Source organism: Pleurodeles waltl, chromosome 3_1, assembly GCF_031143425.1.
Source record: "Pleurodeles waltl isolate 20211129_DDA chromosome 3_1, aPleWal1.hap1.20221129, whole genome shotgun sequence".
Taxonomy (NCBI): Eukaryota; Metazoa; Chordata; class Amphibia; order Caudata; family Salamandridae; genus Pleurodeles; species Pleurodeles waltl.
The window spans coordinates 1,580,521,442-1,580,539,448 of record NC_090440.1 but is presented as its reverse complement, the minus strand read 5'-3'; the positions used below and the strand labels follow the sequence as shown (position 1 = coordinate 1,580,539,448).

Below are 18,007 nucleotides of genomic sequence, written 5' to 3'. Positions count from 1 at the left end.
GGTAAGTGAAATTTTCCGTTCGGTGGCATGTGTAGCTGCAGATACACATGCTGTGCATAGACTAGTAAACAGTTATCTCCCCAAAAGCGGTGGTTCAGCCTGTAGGAGTGGAAGTAGTTTGAAAGTTCTTAGTACAGCTTGACCTACTGTGGCTTGTTGTGCAGATAACACGTCTACACAGTAGTGCTTAGTAAATGTGTGAGGCGTAGACCATGTTGCTGCCTTACATATTTCATTCATTGGAATATTTCCTAGAAAGGCCATGGTAGCACCTTTCTTTCTGGTTGAGTGTGCCTTTGGTGTAATAGGCAGCTGTCTGTTTGCTTTAAGATAGCAGGTTTGGATGCACCTAACTATCCATCTAGCTATACCTTGTTTTGATATTGGATTTCCTGTATGAGGTTTTTGAAATGCAATAAATAGTTGTTTTGTTTTCCTAATTAGTTTTGTTCGGTCAATGTAGTACATTAGTGCTCTTTTGATGTCTAATGTATGTAGTGCTCTTTCAGCTATTGAGTCTGGCTGTGGAAAGAACACTGGCAATTCTACTGTTTGATTTAAGTGGAACGGTGAGATGACCTTTGGTAAGAATTTTGGGTTGGTTCTTAGAACTACCTTATTTTTGTGTATTTGAATAAATGGTTCTTGTATAGTAAATGCCTGAATTTCACTTACTCTTCTTAGAGATGTAATGGCAATGAGAAATGCAACTTTCCACGTTAAGTATTGCATTTCACAAGAATGCATGGGTTCGAAAGGTGGACCCATGAGCCTTGTCAAGACAATGTTGAGGTTCCATGAAGGAACAGGTGGTGTCCTTTGTGGTATTATTCTCTTTAGGCCCTCCATAAACGCTTTGATGACCGGTATTCTAAATAGGGAAGTTGAATGAGTAATCTGCAGGTAAGCAGATATTGCTGCGAGATGTATTTTTATGGAATTAAAAGCTAGATTTGCTTTTTGTAGATGTAGTAAATATCCTACTACATCTTTTGGAGATGCATGCAATGGTTGGACTTGATTATTATGGCAGTAACAAACAAATCTTTTCCATTTACTTGCATAGCAGTGTCTAGTGGGTGGCCTTCTAGCTTGTTTTATGACCTCCATACATTCTTGTGTGAGGTTCAAGTGTCCAAATTCTAGGATTTCAGGAGCCAAATTGCTAGATTCAGCGATGCTGGGTTTGGATGCCTGATCTGTTGTTTGTGTTGTGTTAACAGATCCGGTCTGTTGGGTAGTTTGACATGAGGTACTACTGACAGGTCTAGTAGTGTGGTATACCAAGGTTGTCTTGCCCATGTTGGTGCTATTAGTATGAGTTTGAGTTTGTTTTGACTCAATCTGTTTACTAGATATGGAAGGAGAGGGAGAGGGGGAAAAGCGTACGCAAATATCCCTGACCAATTCATCCATAGAGCATTGCCTTGAGATTGCCGGTGTGGGTACCTGGATGCGAAGTTTTGGCATTTTGCGTTTTCTTTTGTTGCAAATAGATCTATTTGAGGTGTTCCCCAAATTTGGAAGTAAGTGTTCAGGATTTGGGGGTGAATTTCCCATTCGTGGACCTGTTGGTGATCCCGAGAGAGATTGTCTGCTAGCTGGTTCTGGATCCCTGGAATAAACTGTGCTATTAGGCGAATGTGGTTGTGAATTGCCCAAAGCCATATTTTTTGTGTGAGGAGACACAACTGTGTCGAGTGTGTTCCCCCCCATTTGTTTAAATAATACATTGTCGTCATGTTGTCTGTTTTGACAAGAATGTATTTGTGGGTTATCATTGGTTGGAATGCTTTCAACGCTAGAAATACTGCTAACAATTCTAGGTGATTTATATGAAACTTTCTTTGATGTACGTCCCATTGTCCTTGGATGCTGTGTTGATTGAGGTGTGCTCCCCACCCTGTCATGGAAGCATCTGTTGTTATCACGTATTGTGGCACTGGGTCTTGGAAAGGCCGCCCTTTGTTTAAATTTGTACTGTTCCACCATAGAAGCGAGATGTATGTTTGGTGGTCTATCAACACCAGATCTAGAAGGTGACCCTGTGCATGTGACCATTGTGATGCTAGGCACTGTTGTAAGGGCCGCATATGCAATCTTGCGTTTGGGACAATGGCTATGCATGAGGACATCATGCCTAGGAGTTTTAAGACCATCTTTGCGTGTATCTTTTGTGTTGGATACATAGCTTGTATCACCTTGTGAAAATTTTGAACCCTTTGTGGACTTGGAGTGGCTACCCCTTTTGTTGTGTTGATTGTCGCTCCTAAGTATTGCTGTGTTTGACACGGCAAAAGGTGTGACTTTGCATAGTTGATGGAGAAACCCAGTTTGAAAAGGGTTTGTATAACATAATCTGTGTGGTGTAAACACTTTGTTAGCGAGTTGGTTTTGATTAACCAATCGTCTAGGTACGGGAACACGTGTATTTGCTGCCTCCTGATATGTGCAGCTACTACTGCTAGACATTTTGTAAAGACTCTTGGTGCTGTCGTTATTCCGAATGGCAACACTTTGAATTGGTAATGTGTTCCTTGGAATACGAACCTTAGGTATTTCCTGTGCGAGGGATGTATCGGCATATGGAAATACGCGTCTTTTAGATCTAACGTTGTCATGTAGTCTTGCTGTTTCAGTAGTGGTATTACGTCTTGTAACGTGACCATTTGAAAGTGGTCTGATTTGATGTAGGTGTTTAGTGTTCTGAGATCCAATATTAGTCTCAGACTTTTGTCCTTTTTCGGTATTAGAAAGTACAGTGAGTAAACTCCTGTGTTCTTTTGTGTTTTTGGTACTAATTCTATTGCGTCTTTTTGCAGTAATGCTTGAACTTCTAGTCCTAGAAGGTCTATATGCTGTTTGGACATCTTGTGTTTTTTCGGTGGGACGTTTGGAGGGAGTTGGAGAAATTCTATGCAATAACCATGTTGGATAATTGCTAAGACCCAAGTGTCTGTTGTTATCTCCTCCCAAGATTTGTAGAACTGGCTTAGTCTTCCCCCCACTGGTGTTGTGTGAAGGGGTTGAGTGACTTGTGAGTCACTGCTTGTTTTGAGGGGTTTTGGGCCCTTGAAATTTTCCCCGGTTTCTTGGGAATTGGCCCCCTCTGTATTGGCCCCGAAAGCCTCCCCTTTGATACTGTTCCTGGTAGGTAGACGGTGTTGTTTGCGAGGTGCTGGCTTGTGTGGCTTGACCTCGAAACCCTCCTCTGAAAGTAGTTTTGCGAAATGTGCCAAATGTGCCTCTGCCCTGCGGGGAATAGAGTGCGCCCATGGCTTTAGCTGTGTCAGTGTCTTTCTTTAATTTTTCAATTGCAGTGTCCACTTCTGGTCCAAACAATTGTTGTTCATTGAACGGCATATTGAGCACTGCCTGTTGTATCTCAGGTTTGAAGCCGGATGTGCGCAGCCATGCGTGCCTCCTTATCGTTACAGCAGTAGTTATAGTTCTGCATCCATAGAAGAACGGATTTGGTTGTTGGATATGTTTTGTCCCTCTTCAACCACTTGTTTTGCCTGTTTTTGGAATTCTTTGGGGAGGTGCTCGATGAGATGCTGCATCTCGTCCCAATGGGCTCTGTCATATCGCGCTAGGAGTGCCTGCGAGTTGGCGATGCGCCACTGATTTGCAGCTTGTACTGCAACCCTTTTCCCGGCTGCATCAAACTTTTGGCTCTCCTTGTCTGGAGGTGGTGCGTCGCCTGATGTGTGCGAGTTGGCTCTTTTACGAGCTGCTCCTACGACAACTGAATCTGGTGTCAGTTGTGATGTAATAAAAGCAGGGTCTGTGGGTGGTGCCTTGTATTTCTTCTCCACCCTTGGGGTTATAGCTCTGCTTTTAACTGGCTCCTTAAAGATTTGTTTATCTGCAGCTACACATGCCACCGAAGGAGAATGTCACTTACCCAGTGTACATCTGTTCGTGGCATTAGTCGCTGCAGATTCACATGTTGTGCATAGTCCGCCGTCTGGTGTTGGGTCGGAGTGTTACAAGTTGTTTTTGTTCGAAGAAGTCTTTTCGAGTCCCGAGACCGAGGGACTCCTCCTCCTTTGTTCCATTGCGCATGGGCGTCGACTCCATGTTAGATTGTTTTCCCCGCAGAGGGTGAGGTAGGAGTTGTGTATGTTAGTAATAGTGCCCATGCAATGGAATGAATAAGTATGTACCAACTAAGGTTTAAGTAATATATTTACAAATGTTGAAGATAACTTCCAAACGGCTACAGGCTCCCGGGGAGGCGGGTGGGCACATGTGAATCTGCAGCGACTAATGCCACGAACAGATGTACACTGGGTAAGTGACATTTTCCGTTCGGTGGCATGTGTAGCTGCAGATACACATGTTGTGCATAGACTAGTAAGCAGTTATCTCCCCAAAAGCGGTGGCTCAGCCTGTAGGAGTGGAAGTAGTCTGAAATAAAGTTCTTAGTACGGCTTGACCTACTGTGGCTTGTTGTGCGGATAGCACTTCTACACAGTAGTGCTTAGTTAATGTGTGAGGCGTAGACCATGTGGCTGCCTTACATATCTCGTTCATTGGAATGTTTCCTAGGAAGGCCATGGTAGCGCCTTTCTTTCTGGTTGAATGTGCCCTTGGTGTAATGGGCAGTTCTCTCTTTGCTTTAAGGTAGCAGGTTTGGATGCACTTAACTATCCATCTGGCTATACCCTGTTTTGATATTGGGTTTCCTGTATGAGGTTTTTGAAATGCAATAAACAGTTGTTTTGTTTTCCTAATTTCTTTTGTTCTGTCAATGTAGTACATTAGTGCTCTTCTGATGTCTAATGTATGTAGTGCCCTTTCAGCTACTGAGTCTGGCTGTGGGAAGAACACTGGTAGTTCTACCGTTTGATTTAAGTGGAACGGTGAAATAACTTTTGGTAAAAATTTTGGATTGGTTCTTAGGACCACCTTATTTTTGTGTATTTGAATAAAAGGTTCTTGTATAGTAAACGCCTGAATTTCACTTACTCTTCTTAGAGATGTGATGGCAATGAGAAATGCAACCTTCCACGTTAAGAATTGCATTTCGCAAGAGTGCATGGGTTCAAAAGGTGGGCCCATGAGTCTTGTTAAGACGATATTGAGGTTCCATGAAGGAACAGGTGGTGTTCTTGGTGGTATAATTCTTTTCAGGCCTTCCATAAACGCTTTAATGACAGGTATCCTAAATAGCGAAGTTGAATGGGTAATTTGCAGGTATGCAGATATTGCTGCGAGGTGTATCTTTATGGAAGAGAAGGCTAGATTTGATTTTTGTAAATGTAGCAAGTATCCCACTATCTCCTTTGGAGATGCATGTAATGGTTTAACTTGATTATTATGGCAGTAGCAAACAAATATTTTCCATTTGCTTGCATAGCAGTGTCTAGTGGATGGTCTTCTAGCTTGTTTTATGACTTCCATACATTCTTGGGTGAGGTTTAAATGTCCGAATTCTAGGATCTCAGGAGCCAGATTGCTAGATTCAGCGATGCTGGGTTTGGATGCCTGATCTGTTGTTTGTGTTGTGTTAACAGATCTGGTCTGTTGGGCAACCTGACATGGGGTACTACTGACAGGTCTAGTAGTGTTGTGTACCAAGGTTGTCTTGCCCATGTTGGTGCTATTAGTATGAGTTTGAGTTTGAGTTTGTTTTGACTCAATTTGTTTACTAGATATGGAAGGAGAGGGGGAGGGGGAAAAGCGTACGCAAATATCCGTGACCAGTTCATCCATAGAGCATTGCCTTGAGACTGCCTGTGTGGGTACCTGGATGCGAAGTTTTGGCATTTTGCGTTCTCCTTTGTTGCAAATACTTCAAAATTTGGGGGACACCTCAAATAGACCTAAGTGTTTAGAATTTGGGGGTGAATCTCCCATTCGTGGACCTGTTGGTGATCTCGAGAGAGATTGTCTGCTAGTTGATTTTGGATCCCTGGAATAAATTGTGCTATTAGGCAAATGTGGTTGTGAATTGCCCATTGCCATATCTTTTGTGCCAGGATGCACAGCTGTGTCGAGTGTGTTCCCCCCTGTTTGTTTAGATAATACATTGTTGTCATGTTGTCTGTTTTGACAAGAATGTATTTGTGGGTTATGATGGGTTGAAATGCTTTCAACGCTAGGAATACTGCTAACAATTCGAGGTGATTTATATGCAGCTTTGTTTGATGTACGTCCCATTGTCCTTGGATGCTGTGTTGATTGAGGTGTGCTCCCCACCCTGTCATGGAAGCATCTGTTGGTATCACGTATTGTGGCACTGGGTCTTGGAAAGGCCGCCCTTTGTTTAAATTTATACTGTTCCACCATAGAAGCGAGATGTATGTTTGGCGGTCTATCAACACCAGATCTAGAAGGTGACCCTGTGCATGTGACCACTGTGATGCTAGGCACTGTTGTAAGGGCCTCATGTGCAGTCTTGCGTTTGGGACAATGGCTATGCATGAGGACATCATGCCTAGGATTTTTAATACCATCTTTGCGTGTATCTTTTGTGCTGGATACATGGCTTGTATAACCTTGTGAACATTTTGAACCCTTTGTGGACTTGGAGTGGCTATTCCCTTTGTTGTGTTGATTGTTGCTCCTAAGTATTGCTGTGTTTTGCACAGCAGAATGTGAGATTTTGTTTAGTTGATGGAGAAACCGAGTTTGTAGAGGGTTTGTATGACATAATCTGTGTGGTGTGAACACTTTGTGAGGGAGTTGGTCTTGATTAGCCAATCGTCTAGGTGCGGGAACACGTGTATATGCTGCCGTCTGATGTGTGCAGCTACTACTGCTAGGCATTTTGTAAATACTCTTGGTGCGGTTGTGATACCGAACGGCAACACTTTGAATTGGTAATGTATTCCCTTGAATACGAACCTTAGGTATTTCCTGTGCGAGGGATGTATCGGTATATGGAAATATGCGTCCTTTAGATCTAAGGTTGTCATGTAGTCTTGTTGCTTTAGCAGTGGTAACACGTCTTGTAGCGTGACCATGTGAAAGTGTTCTGATTTGATGTAGGTGTTTAGTGTTCTGAGATCTAGGATTGGTCTCCGTGTTTTGTCCTTTTTTGGTATTAGAAAGTACAGTGAGTAAACTCCTGTGTTTATTTGTGTACATGGTACCAATTCTATTGCGTCCTTTAGCAGTAATGCTTGAACTTCTAGTTCTAGAAGGTCTAAATGCTGTTTTGACATATTCTGTGTTTTTGGTGGGACATTTGGAGGGAGTTGGAGAAATTCTATGCAATAACCATGTCGGATAATTGCTAAGACCCAAGTGTCTGTTATCTCCTCCCAAGATTTGTAAAACTGAATTAGTCTTCCCCCCACTGATGTTGTGTGAAGGGGTTGAGTGACTTGTGAGTCACTGTTTGGTTGCAGGGGTTTTTGTACTTTGAAATTTTCCCCGGTTTCTAGGGAATTGTCCTCCTCTATACTGGCCCCGAAAGCCTCCCCTTTGGTACTGTCCCTGGTAGGTAGACGGTGTAGATTGTGAGGTGCTGGCTTGTGTGGCTTGACCCCGAAACCCCCCTCTGAAGGCTGTTTTGCGGAAGGTGCCGAAAGTGCCTCTGCCCTGCGGGGAATAGAGTGTGCCCATGGCCTTGGCTGTGTCCGTGTCCTTTTTCAATTTCTCAATTGCCGTGTCCACTTCGGGTCCAAACAATTGTTGTTCATTGAACGGCATATTGAGCACCGCTTGCTGTATTTCCGGTTTAAAGCCAGATGTGCGCAACCATGCGTGCCTTCTTATGGTTACTGCGGTATTTATTGTTCTTGCCGCTGTGTCCGCTGCGTCCATAGAGGAGCGTATTTGGTTATTGGAGATGTTTTGTCCCTCCTCAACCACTTGTTTTGCCCGTTTTTGAAATTCTTTGGGTAGATGCTCGATGAGATGCTGCATCTCGTCCCAATGGGCTCTATCATATCGCGCTAGGAGCGCCTGAGAGTTCGCGATGCGCCACTGGTTTGCAGCTTGTACTGCGACCCTTTTCCCAGCTGCGTCGAACTTGCGGCTCTCTTTATCTGGAGGTGGTGCATCGCCTGATGTGTGCGAGTTGGCTCTCTTGCGAGCTGCCCCTACCACGACTGAATCTGGTGGCAGTTGTGAGGTGATAAAAGCAGGGTCCGTGGGCGGTGCTTTATATTTTTTTCTCCACCCTTGGAGTAATCGCTCTACTTTTGACAGGTTCTTTGAAGATCTGCTTTGCGTGCCTTAGCATTCCTGGAAGCATAGGTAGGCTTTGGTAGGAGCTATGGGTGGAGGAGAGGGTGTTGAAAAGGAAGTCATCCTCGACAGGTTCTGCGTGTAACGACACGTTATGGAATTCTGCTGCCCTAGCTACCACCTGTGCATACGCTGTGCTGTCCTCAGGTGGTGAGGGCTTGGTAGGGTACGACTCAGGACTATTGTCTGATACTGGGGCGTCGTATAGGTCCCAAGCGTCCTGGTCGTCTTGGCTCATGGTGGTATGAGCCGGTGAATGTGACGGAGTCTGTGCCGGTGATGTGTGAGTTACAGGTGGAGGAGAGGGTGGCAGAGTTACCTTCTTCACCATTTTTTGTGGTGTTTGTTCTTGTGTTTGGAACTCGAGTCTCCTTTTTCTCATGATTGGGGGAAGAGTGCCGATCTTCCCTGTCCCACTTTGTATGAAGATCCGCTTTTGTGTGTGGTCTACATCAGTGGTCTGTAACTCTTCTTCAAATCTGTGTTTGCGCATTTGAGAGGACAGTGATTGTTCCTCTGTATATGAGCTGGCAGTTGGTTCGGTTGCTGGTCGTTTTGGCACCGAAACTGTGTCTCTGCTTGTTTTCGGCTCCGAGGAGAATTTTTTCTTTTTCGGCATCGAGCTTTCTCGGCATCGATCTTCCTCGGTGCCGCTGTCTCTGCGTCGAGCAGCTTCGGTTCCGCTGTCTCGGCGTCGATCTTTTTCGGCAGCACTTTCTCGGTCCCGAGATTGCTGCGTGCCTGTGTCTCGACCCGAGTCGGACGATCTCGGCACCAGTTCGGCCTTTTTCGGTGCCGATGGACGGTCACCTACTTTATAGGTTGAGCCATGGCCTGTTGGCAGTGGCGTCCCCTGGGCCTTGTCTGTTTTCTTGTGTGGTGCTTGCTTCGACGTCTTACTCACGGTTTCTTCGACGTCGAATTCCTCAGAGTCCGATTCATGGATGGAGAAGGCTTCCTCTTCTTCTCCTTGTCCCTCGAACTCTCGGTGTCCTGTCGGCGTGGACGCCATCTGCAATCTTCTGGCTCGCCGGTCACGGAGCGTTTTTCGGGACCGAAACGCACGACAGGCCTCACACGTTTCTTCCTTGTGCTCGGGCGACAGGCACAAGTTACAGACCAAATGTTGGTCTGTATATGGATATTTATTGTGGCATTTAGGACAGAATCGGAACGGGGTCCGTTCCATCAGTGTCGATGTTACACGCGGTCGGGCCGACCAGGCTCCGACGGGGGATCGAAATTACCCCGAAGGGCTACCGGAGCTCTTCACGATTCGGTGTCGATTCTATTCTTACCCGATACCGAGCGAAACAATACCGACGTAGTTTTCCGAAGTTAAGACTATCTTTCCGTCCCGAAACCCGGAGCGAAAAGGAACACGTCCGAACCCGATGGCGGAAAAAAAAACAATCTAACATGGAGTCGACGCCCATGCGCAATGGAACAAAGGAGGAGGAGTCCCTCGGTCTCGGGACTCGAAAAGACTTCTTCGAACAAAAACAACTTGTAACACTCCGACCCAACACCAGACGGCGGACTATGCACAACATGTGTATCTGCAGCTACACATGCCACCGAACCATATGTTTTCATGGTGAGTAGAGACAGGAAATATGTGGAGCTGGATTTCCAAGCCAAAGAGATGGACCTCTGGATCCTGAGGAAAAAAAAAAAATCTGATTCTGCTCCCTACTCGCAGAATGTCGTCCTGAAAGGGGAAATAAAAGTGGCTTTGCAGCCATTAAAGAGGCCATAACACAGCTTAATAACACTTCTCTAGTCTCGCCAAGAAGGTCTAGTACCTTCAAAAAGCATCTTTCAGGGATAGCTGGACAGCTCCTAAAAATCCAGTTGCACACATTAAGGTGTGCTGCCACAGCACTAGTGGTGCCCATAACAAGACCCACACATTCTGTGGTGTCAAGGCCAACACAAACATGTACTGCCTTGCATTCTTCCCATGCTGGGTGATCTGGGCAGGGCTGCCTTAAGTTAGTCTGGGACATCTGGCAAGACCTCACTGTCTATGTACCACAGTGCATATGTGTAGAAGCCCAAGAGACAGATCACTATTAAATATCTTAAGGCCAGGTTAGCTGAAGATAACTTTTCAGAATGAATCAATATGCTTTGATTCCCTATCTGAAGGTGCATACTATCAATCATTGGGGTTAACTTTACTGTTTGATATTTGTATCACAAGGCTTTCCAGAGTTGGGTGGTGGGTGACTGATGATGGATCACCAGGAGCTGGCCTGTCTTGCCTGGTCACAGCTCGAAGTACTGGGAAAACTAACACAGCTTCACCCACGCAGCCATTAAGGTATCCGAAAGAGTCTCTTTGAAGAGCAACAGATGTTCTGACGAGGAAGTCTTGGTTGAAAAATCTCAGTTAGCAGGTTTAATTTAGTGTCCACAGTGGGCAGCTGTAAGTCAAATGTGCTTTCCTCAGTCAGTAGAGCAGGTGGGGATTCCAGCTCAGTTTATTGACAGCTGTCCAACCTACTAGCATGCAGTAGGTCCAAGGGGAGGCCAATTTGGGCACCAGAATTGTCTCTGAAGTAGAAACAATTTGAAGGGGCAAACATGATTAATCTTTCTCCTAACTCATTTGAAAGCCTCAGATCCCAGTCACACTTATGTTAACAAATCATGCTATACCTGTTGTCTGGCAGAGAATGCTTGTCTGCACAGTGGGCAAGCTCAGGCTGCGAGGAATCTGCAGGTGCTCCAATATAGTCTGGTGCCCCTACAAAGCATCCTCCGGCTCCTTGTGTGTGCTGTCACATCCATTCCCCTTGCCACATTCTTCCTTTTCCACATATGGGAGATCCAAATGGGTTTGGGCAAGTTATTTGTTCCCCCTATATTTTGTGTCTTTTCTTTGGGATATTCTAGGTCTTTAAAACAACGGATTTTCTTGTGAAGTTGAGTGTCTTTTTAGAAGTCGTTATGTATGTAATTTTATTACAAAACTTTAACTCAATATCTATATAAGATGAAGCATTAGGAGTTAGGAGGAACTAATATCTTTCTGGAATTCTATATGAGTGTCATTGCATATTTAGCCCAGCCCTGTCTCTCCAAACTTAAGCATCAGTCGTTTGAAATTTTAACAAGACACACCCCTTTGGTCCTAGTTATGTGAAAGAAACTTCACACACTGCTCATCACTGGAAGCACACGTCTGAAAGCAACCACCCTATAAATTAAAAGGTGGTCCCGTCATCACCAAAAATTACTCTGCTGAAAACATGCATCTGTAAATATACATTCTTAACGGAGCAAACCGACAGTCGAAGACCTTGAAAAGTGACAGCACTGTGTCTTATGTCTTATGATCTGGTGCAGTTTTCTTCTCAGATGTCACTCAATGCGTCTCATCAGAACCGACCGCTGGAGTAAATAAATTTAAAAAGGCTGGTCCAGTAATTGTGCACTGTGGGCTTAAGGATGACAATCACTACACATACTGGCTGCTCTTATGTCTGACAATGAAAGGTAAGCCTTTCCGATTTACCAAACAAACCCTTCCCCTTATCTGTTTTTTTCAGGAAACTTTCTACTAGGACTGACAACATAAGCGGTCAGTAAAAACAACAAGCAGTGAAAAAGAAGTTGGCTGCTGGATCAACAGTAGCCATAATGAATTTACTCAAATTAGCTAATTGTCCAAAAGCGGAAAAGTCAGAAAGCCACTTCGGGCCTTAATGAGATTTACTGCAGCATCAAGAAGGGAGAAATTATTTGACTCCAATGATGCTGCAAGACAGAAATTAAATAAACTATCAAAGGAGTAGAACAATGCTGTTTAGTGCACTCCAGAATTTGTTGCGCAGTTGATGAAATACTCAGGTTGTAAGAAAAAAATAAAGCCCAAAAAGCCTAAAACAAAACATTTTAAGTGGTACTACCCCAAAAGAGGACCTCGAGGTGCGAGGAAATGGCAAAATTCTATGTGAAAACCTCATTCGGTAGGTTCTTCGAAAAACCTTGGTGAACCAAAGTGCACGTCACATGTTCCTAAATCACTTCGAGTTACAAATATAGATTTAGAGCAGCTCTGTACTGAGGAAGCCAATATCTAGTCAGCTGTATTTAACTTAGGATTCCACTGGAATTTGTCAATATTCGTTAAAGCCAATGAGAACTATGAAGGAGGAACACGTTTTGTAGTGACTATAAATCGGTGGTACATCTATCCTTGATAACCTTACCACTTGTGTTTTCTAGAAATTGAAGAGCAAATGTGCAGAACTGTATCCTAGATTTTAACCATCTGATTTAAGGGCTGCTTAATTACAACTAAGATTGAATTAATATTGTGCGAAACGCAGTATAATTTATTAACCAAAAATACTGAAAAAAGCTACTATTCGAATCAGACAAAACATACTCTCTTCCGACATTAAGGTTTTAGAACAAGCATCTAAGAACCCTAGACAAAGAACCATAATATAAGGTTAATAAAAGGTGTTCCAGTAGAGAAAAAACAAGCAGAAAGCATTACCATGCCCAGTACACAGTGACTCTTAGTCATGGCTGCATTGTGTCACCCAATGATCTAACTGTCCCCAATTCGGTCACTCCTTTTCCTATTGCCACACAAAAAGGCAAATTGAATAGATTTTAGAAATAGGATGTACAGAGTTCCCAGGCTAGCTACAGAGTTCAACCTGACCAGGGATACAGCCAATGCTCAATTTGAGCCAGTGGTTTCTGGTGCAGGGCACGGGAATTTTTTGTTGAGGGCCAGCACTTATTTTTCTACCTCAAGTATTTACTGCGAGCAAAAGACATGGGAAAAAAACAGGATGAGAAAAACAAAAACGCGTCACAAAGGGAGAAAGCAGAAAGCTGCAAGAGTGAGCTGAAGGTGCTGGGAGTGGCTGTAAATGGATTAAAGAGGCCCGAAATGGCTTTAGGATTATGTTGCCTCATTTTGGTGCTTGCACATTTAATTGCAGCAGCCGCATGTTTCAGAGGGCAGCTTGGGGCACCTGCACGTTTTTAGTTACAAATTAAGCACGGGATACATCCAACCTAGAAGGTGAAAAAATGAACTGGGGAGTAACAGCTAGTAAAGCCTAAGAGTACATGGAAAAGCTGGAGGTAAAAATCCTCTTCAATATTAGACGGTACATCTCTATTTTATATAGTATTTCATATCCTCACAGGCTCGTGCAAGAACATTTAGAAGGACGTCTGTTCTCTTTCCTCTTTTTTTGCGTTATTTGCTGATCAATGAGAAACCAAGCAGATTTATTTTATAAAAGGATCATGGTGTTAAAAACCAAACCTAAAAATGTCAGACCACGTTGACTTTCAAAATAAAGTCAACAATACTTACAGATTTATGTCGCCTTTTCTTGTTTTTCTTCTTGTGCTTCTTTGACTTTTTATAACTTTTCTCTACATTAGAAGAAAACGAAATTACAGATTACGATCTGATGAAACCACAGAAAGGGCTTTAAAAAAAATAAAAAAAATGCTAAAACTGAATGGAAGACATCTCACCAGATTCTTCAGTGGAGGAATGTTCAGAACCACTTCGGGATTCTGATCTTTGACGCTTCTTTTTTGAATCCTCTTCCTCAGACTCTGAACCCTACAATTTAAGAAAATCCTTGGAAGCTCAAGAAACAGTCATGCAAAAAGGTGCAAAACACGGAGAGGTTAGAACCTAGGAAAAGACTTACCGAACGGGAACGAGAACGCTTCCTATGATGCTTCTTAGCTTTTTTAGAATGCCTCTTGTTCTTAAGATGATGATGCTGACACTCATGCTGAAAATTATAAATATAAAATATGAAGATAGTAGGCACATTGCTCCTACTTGGGGGAGGTTATATTTATAAAATGAACAAAAAGGAATGTAACTAACATTATGCAAATCTAAAAACGTACAACAATTCCACAATTTCTTTTAAACAAAAAAATTTAATATGCATGTGAATACACATTTTTTAGGGCTATTCTGATGTGCATTTAAATCTTTACCAACATTTTTGTAGGTAGGTACATGTACAAAACATTGTTAAACAGCTTATATGTTCGTTTCAGGTGTAACTGTGCGCAGTCTCTTAAATGAATATATTAGATCAGATATCTACAGTAGTACTAATACCAAAAACAGATATAGTAGGAACATTTTTCAAGTAGACCTTATATTTTCTATAACTTTAGACCACTGGACAATGATTTTAAGGAGATTTACCTATGGGAGGTCACAACTGTAGGAAAGTACCCTCTTTCTGGCAAGGTTACCTCAACATTTTGTGTGTTGTCAGTATGTTTTGACTGTGTTCATTGGGATCATGCTAACACCAGTGACTGTGCTCTCTCCCTTTAAACATGGTTGCTTGGACTACAAATACCCCACATTTGGAATACTAGTGCCCCCTTATAAATTCCTAGTATATGGTACCCAGTGCATTTGGACTGCAGCATGTATTATGCCACCCATGGGAAGCCCATGCAAAGTATTTACAGGCCTGCCATTGCAGCCGGTGTGAGAGGGTGCATGCACCCTTTCTCACTACAGGTCACTGCAAGTCACCCCTATCCTAGGTCTTCCTAGCCCAGAGAGCAGGGTGTAGGTACCTGTGTGTGAGGGCACCCCTGCATGAGCAGAGGTGCTCCCAACTCCAGTCCTATTTTCCTGGACTTCATGAGTGCGGGGATGCCATTTTACACGTGTACTGGACCTAGGTCGCTACCCATGTCTAGCTACATAATGGAAAATTCGAAACTGGGCATGTTTGGTATCAAACATGTCAGAATCATACCCAAATACTATTCCCAATATTGAAAGTATGATTCAATGCACTCTGGGTGCTCCTTAGAGAACCCCCACTATTGCCCCTACCAGCTTTCTGGGGTCATCCGGACAGCCCAAGCTGCTGCCACCCCTCAGATAGATTCCTGTCCCCCTCCTACTTGAACAGCTCAAGCCCCAGAAAGCAGAACAAAGGATTTCCTTTGGGAGAGGAACACTGTAGGAAGTTGGCTCTGTATGCACTATTTCAAAGTAAGGAATAGTATGCACAGAGCCCAAGGGTTCCCCTTAGAGGTAAGATAGTGGCAAAAAGAGATAATACTAATGCTCTATTTTGTGGTAGTGTGGTCGAGCAGTAGGCTTATCAAAGGAGTAGTGTTAAGCATTTGTTGTACATACACACAGGCAATAAATGAGGAACACACACTCAGACAAATCCAGGCCAATAGGTTTTGTTATAGAAAAATATATTTTCTTAGTTTATTTTAAGAACCACAGGTTCAAATTCTACATGTAATATCTCCTTTGAAAGGTATTGCAGGTAAGTACTTTAGGAACTTTGAATCATTACATTAGCATGTATACTTTTTACATAAAACACAATAAGCGGTTTTAAAAGTGGATACTTAGTGCAATTTTCACAGTTCCTGGGGGAGGTAAGTTTTTGTTAGTTTTGTCAGGTAAGTAAATCACTTACAAGTCTTAGGTTTGGGTCCAAGGTAGCTCACCGTTGGGAGTTCAGAGCAACCCCAAAGTTACCACACCAGCAGCTCAGGGCCGGTCAGGTGCAGAGGTCAAAGAGGTGCCCAAAACGCATAGGCTTCAATGGAGAGAAGGGGGTGCCCCGGTTCCGGTCTGCCAGCAGGTAAGTACCCGCGTCTTCGGAGGGCAGACCAGGGGGGTTTTGTAGGGCACCGGGGGGGACACAAGTCCACACAAAAAGTACACCCTCAGCGGCACTGGGGCGGCCGGGTGTAGTGTAGAAACAAGCGTCGGGTTTTTAATGGAAATCAATGAGAGATCAAGGGATCTCTTCAGCGTTGCAGGCAGGCAAGGGGGGGGCTCCTTGGGGTAGCCACCACCTGGGCAAGGGAGAGGGCTTCCTGGGGGTCACTCCTGCACAGGAGTTCTGTTCCTTTAGGTGCTGGGGGCTGCGGGTGCAGGGTCTTTTCCAGCCGTCGGGAAATGGAGTTCAGGCAGACGTGGTCAGGGGGAGCCTCGGGATTCCCTCTGCAGGGGTCGCTGTGGGGGCTCAGGGGGGACAATGAAAATGTCACTTACCCAGTGTACATCTGTTCGTGGCATCAGTCGCTGAAGATTCACATGTTGTGCATAGCCCGCCATCTGGTGTTGGGTCGGAGTGTTACAAGTTGTTTTTCTTCGAAGAAGTCTTTCGAGTCACGGGACCGAGGGACTCCTCCTCTTTGTCTCCATTGCGCATGGGCGTCGACTCCATCTTCGATTGTTTTCCCCCACGAGGGTGAGGTAGGAGTTGCTTGTTAGTAATAGTGCCCATGCAATGGAGTCAATAAGTATGTACCTATCTAAGATTTAATATATTTACAAATGTACAAAGTTGAAGCTAACTTCCAAACGGCTACAGGCTCCCGGGGAGGTGGGTGGGCACATGTGAATCTTCAGCGACTGATGCCACGAACAGATGTACACTGGGTAAGTGACATTTTCAGTTCGATGGCATCTGTCGCTGTAGATACACATGTTGTGCATAGACTAGTAAGCAGTTATCTCCCCAAAAGCGGTGGCTCAGCCTGTAGGAGTGGAAGTAGTCTGAAATAAGGTTCTTAGTACGGCTTGACCTACTGTGGCTTGTTGTGCTGATAGCACGTCTACACAGTAGTGCTTGGTAAATGTGTGAGGCGTAGACCATGTGGCTGCCTTAAATATTTCGTGCATTGGAATATTCCCTAGGAAGGCCATGGTAGCGCCTTTCTTTCTGGTTGAGTGTGCCCTTGGTGTAATGGGCAGTTGTCTTTTTGCTTTAAGGTAGCAGATTTGGATGCACTTAACTATCCATCTGGCTATACACTGTTTTGATATTGGGTTTCCTGCGTGAGGTTTTTGAAATGCAATAAACAGTTGTTTAGTTTTTCTGATGTTTTTAGTTCTGTCGATATAGTACATTAGTGCTCTTTTGACGTCTAATGTATGTAGTGCCCTTTCAGCTATGGAATCTGGCTGTGGGAAGAACACTGCTAGCTCTACCCTTTGATTTAGGTGGAACGGTGAAATAACCTTTGGCAAAAATTTAGGATTGGTCCTTAGGACTACTTTATTTTTGTGTAGTTGGATAAAAGGTTCTTGTATTGTAAACGCCTGAATTTCACTTACTCTTCTTAGAGATGTGATGGCGATGAGAAATGCAACTTTCCATGTTAGGAATTGTATTTCGCAAGAGTGCATAGGTTCAAAGGGTGGACCCATGAGTCTTGTTAAGACGATGTTGAGGTTCCATGAAGGAACGGGTGGTGTCCTTGGTGGTATAATTCTTTTGAGGCCTTCCATAAACGCTTTAATGACAGGTATCCTAAATAGTGAAGTTGAATGGGTAATCTGCAGGTATGCAGATATTGCTGCTAGGTGTATCTTAATGGAAGAGAAGGCCAGGTTCGATTTTTGTAAGTGTAGTAAGTAACCCACTACATCCTTTGGAGATGCGTGTAATGGTTGAATTTGATTATGATGGCAGTAGCAAACAAATCTTTTCCATTTGCTTGCATAGCAGTGTCTAGTGGATGGTCTTCTGGCTTGCTTTATGACTTCCATACATTCTTGTGTGAGGTTTAAGTGTCCGAATTCTAGGATTTCAGGAGCCAGATTGCTAGATTCAGCGATGCTGGGTTTGGATGCCTGATCTGTTGCTTGTGTTGCGTTAACAGATCTGGCCTGTTGGGCAACTTGACGTGGGGTACTACTGATAGATCTAGCAGTGTTGTGTACCATGGTTGCCTTGCCCACGTTGGTGCTATCAGTATGAGTTTGAGTTTGTTTTGACTCAATTTG

At 43.9% G+C, this 18,007-nt stretch overlaps 1 protein-coding gene across 1 annotated transcript in view; it reads right to left on the bottom strand.

Annotated features, from left to right (window-relative positions):
* LOC138283602 (pre-mRNA-processing factor 40 homolog A-like) overlaps positions 1–15,093 on the bottom strand; it is a 273,553-nt gene extending 258,460 nt beyond the window's left edge. The window contains exons 1-4 of the mRNA XM_069221541.1: positions 15,077–15,093; positions 13,908–14,040; positions 13,726–13,816; positions 13,559–13,620 (exon numbers count right to left, since the gene is read on the bottom strand). Of these exons, the coding sequence (XP_069077642.1) occupies positions 13,559–13,620; positions 13,726–13,816; positions 13,908–14,040; positions 15,077–15,093 (303 nt within the window). The remainder of the gene's footprint in view (positions 1–13,558; positions 13,621–13,725; positions 13,817–13,907; positions 14,041–15,076) is intronic.
* Between the last annotated feature and the right edge of the window lie 2,914 nt (positions 15,094–18,007).